Here is a 1,411-nt window from a genome sequence, read left to right on the forward strand (position 1 = left end):
TGTGTGTGTGTGTGTGTGTGTGTGTGTGTGTGTGTGTGTGTGTGTGTCAGAGTGTTACCGTTGCTGTCCATTCCTGAATGTAGACACGTCCCGTGGCCGATGGAGGGTCTGGTCTAACTTCAGAAGAGCTTGTTTCTCTATTGTGCAGCACAAATGCTTTGATATCATCATCTTCTTCATCATCCTGCTGAGCAGTGTAGCTCTGGTAAATATATATAATATGATATATTATTATTATTAATTTTCTGGTGAAGACAAACATACAATATTATTATTATTATTATTATTATTATATCAGGTACTAACATCAGTGTGTTTGTGAACAGGTGTTTGAGGACATTACACATCTGGTCAGGTACTAACATCAGTGTGTTTGTGAACAGGTGTTTGAGGACGTTACACACCTGGTCAGGTACTAACATCAGTGTGTTTGTGAACAGGCATTTGAGGACATTCACCTGCAGCACCGTCAGGTGTTGAAGACGGTTTTGGTCAGAGCGGATCAGGTGTTCACCTGCCTTTTCCTCATGGAGATGATTCTCAAGTGGATCGCCGTCGGACTCAAGAAATACTTCAGCGACACCTGGAGCTGGATTGACTTCCTCATTTTACAGGTGAGAAGAGATCCATAACCCTGATTATTGGTAAAATATTGATGATCGTAAACTGTAACGTAAACTGGATTGTTTCTACTAGTTATTAAGGGTTAATCTGGTCCCAGTATTGTTTCTACTAGTTATTAAGGGTTAATCTGGTCCCAGTATTGTTTCTACTAGTTAAAATGGTCCCAGGATTGATGTTAACACTGTGTTTTCTCTTCCAGTTGTTCCTGGTGTCTATAGCTGCCGACACATTTGGATTCTCTGAACTGGGAGTCTTTCAGTCTTTGAGGACTTTGAGAGCTTTGGGGCTTCTGAGGGCCATTTCTCGCATCCAGGGCCTGAGGGTGAGACCGCAATTCAAAGAAAGACATATGGGCAGACAGTGTAAACACAGACAGACAGGCAGCAGGTCTCAGACAGTCAGATAGTATGACCTGTCTCCCTCTCCCCCCGTCTGTGTGCAGGTGGTGGTGCAGGCTCTGGTCCGGACTGTCCCGTCCATGTTGGACTTCATGCTGGTGGTTCTGGTCTTCTGGATGGTCTTCAGCATCCTGGGAGTGAATCTGTTTGCTGGAAAGTTTTATTACTGTTACAATGAGACGGCAGAGGAAATCTTTTTACCTGAGGTTGTGAACAACAAGTCGGAGTGTTTCTATCTGATGATGGAGAACTTCACTGAGGTCCGCTGGAAGAACACACACTTAAACTACGACGACGTGTTGAACGGTTACCTGTCGCTGCTGCACCTGGTCAGTCTGAACACTCGTAGTCTGAACGCTCGTAGTCTGAACGCTCGTAGTCTGATCGCT

General features: G+C 44.5%; 1 protein-coding gene across 1 annotated transcript; it reads left to right on the forward strand.

Annotated features, from left to right (window-relative positions):
• Positions 1–8: 8 nt before the first annotated feature.
• LOC116380872 (sodium channel protein type 4 subunit alpha B-like) lies at positions 9–1,408 on the forward strand (the record flags this gene model as incomplete). Its single annotated transcript, XM_031842698.1, has 4 exons — positions 9–205; positions 441–614; positions 824–946; positions 1,067–1,408. Coding segments are annotated over 4 exons (836 nt in total), but the record flags the coding sequence as incomplete, so codon positions are not given.
• Positions 1,409–1,411: the final 3 nt, after the last annotated feature.

This window comes from Anarrhichthys ocellatus, unplaced genomic scaffold, assembly GCF_004355925.1.
Source record: "Anarrhichthys ocellatus isolate YVR2014 unplaced genomic scaffold, GSC_Weel_1.0 scaffold9302, whole genome shotgun sequence".
NCBI lineage: Eukaryota > Metazoa > Chordata > Actinopteri > Perciformes > Anarhichadidae > Anarrhichthys > Anarrhichthys ocellatus.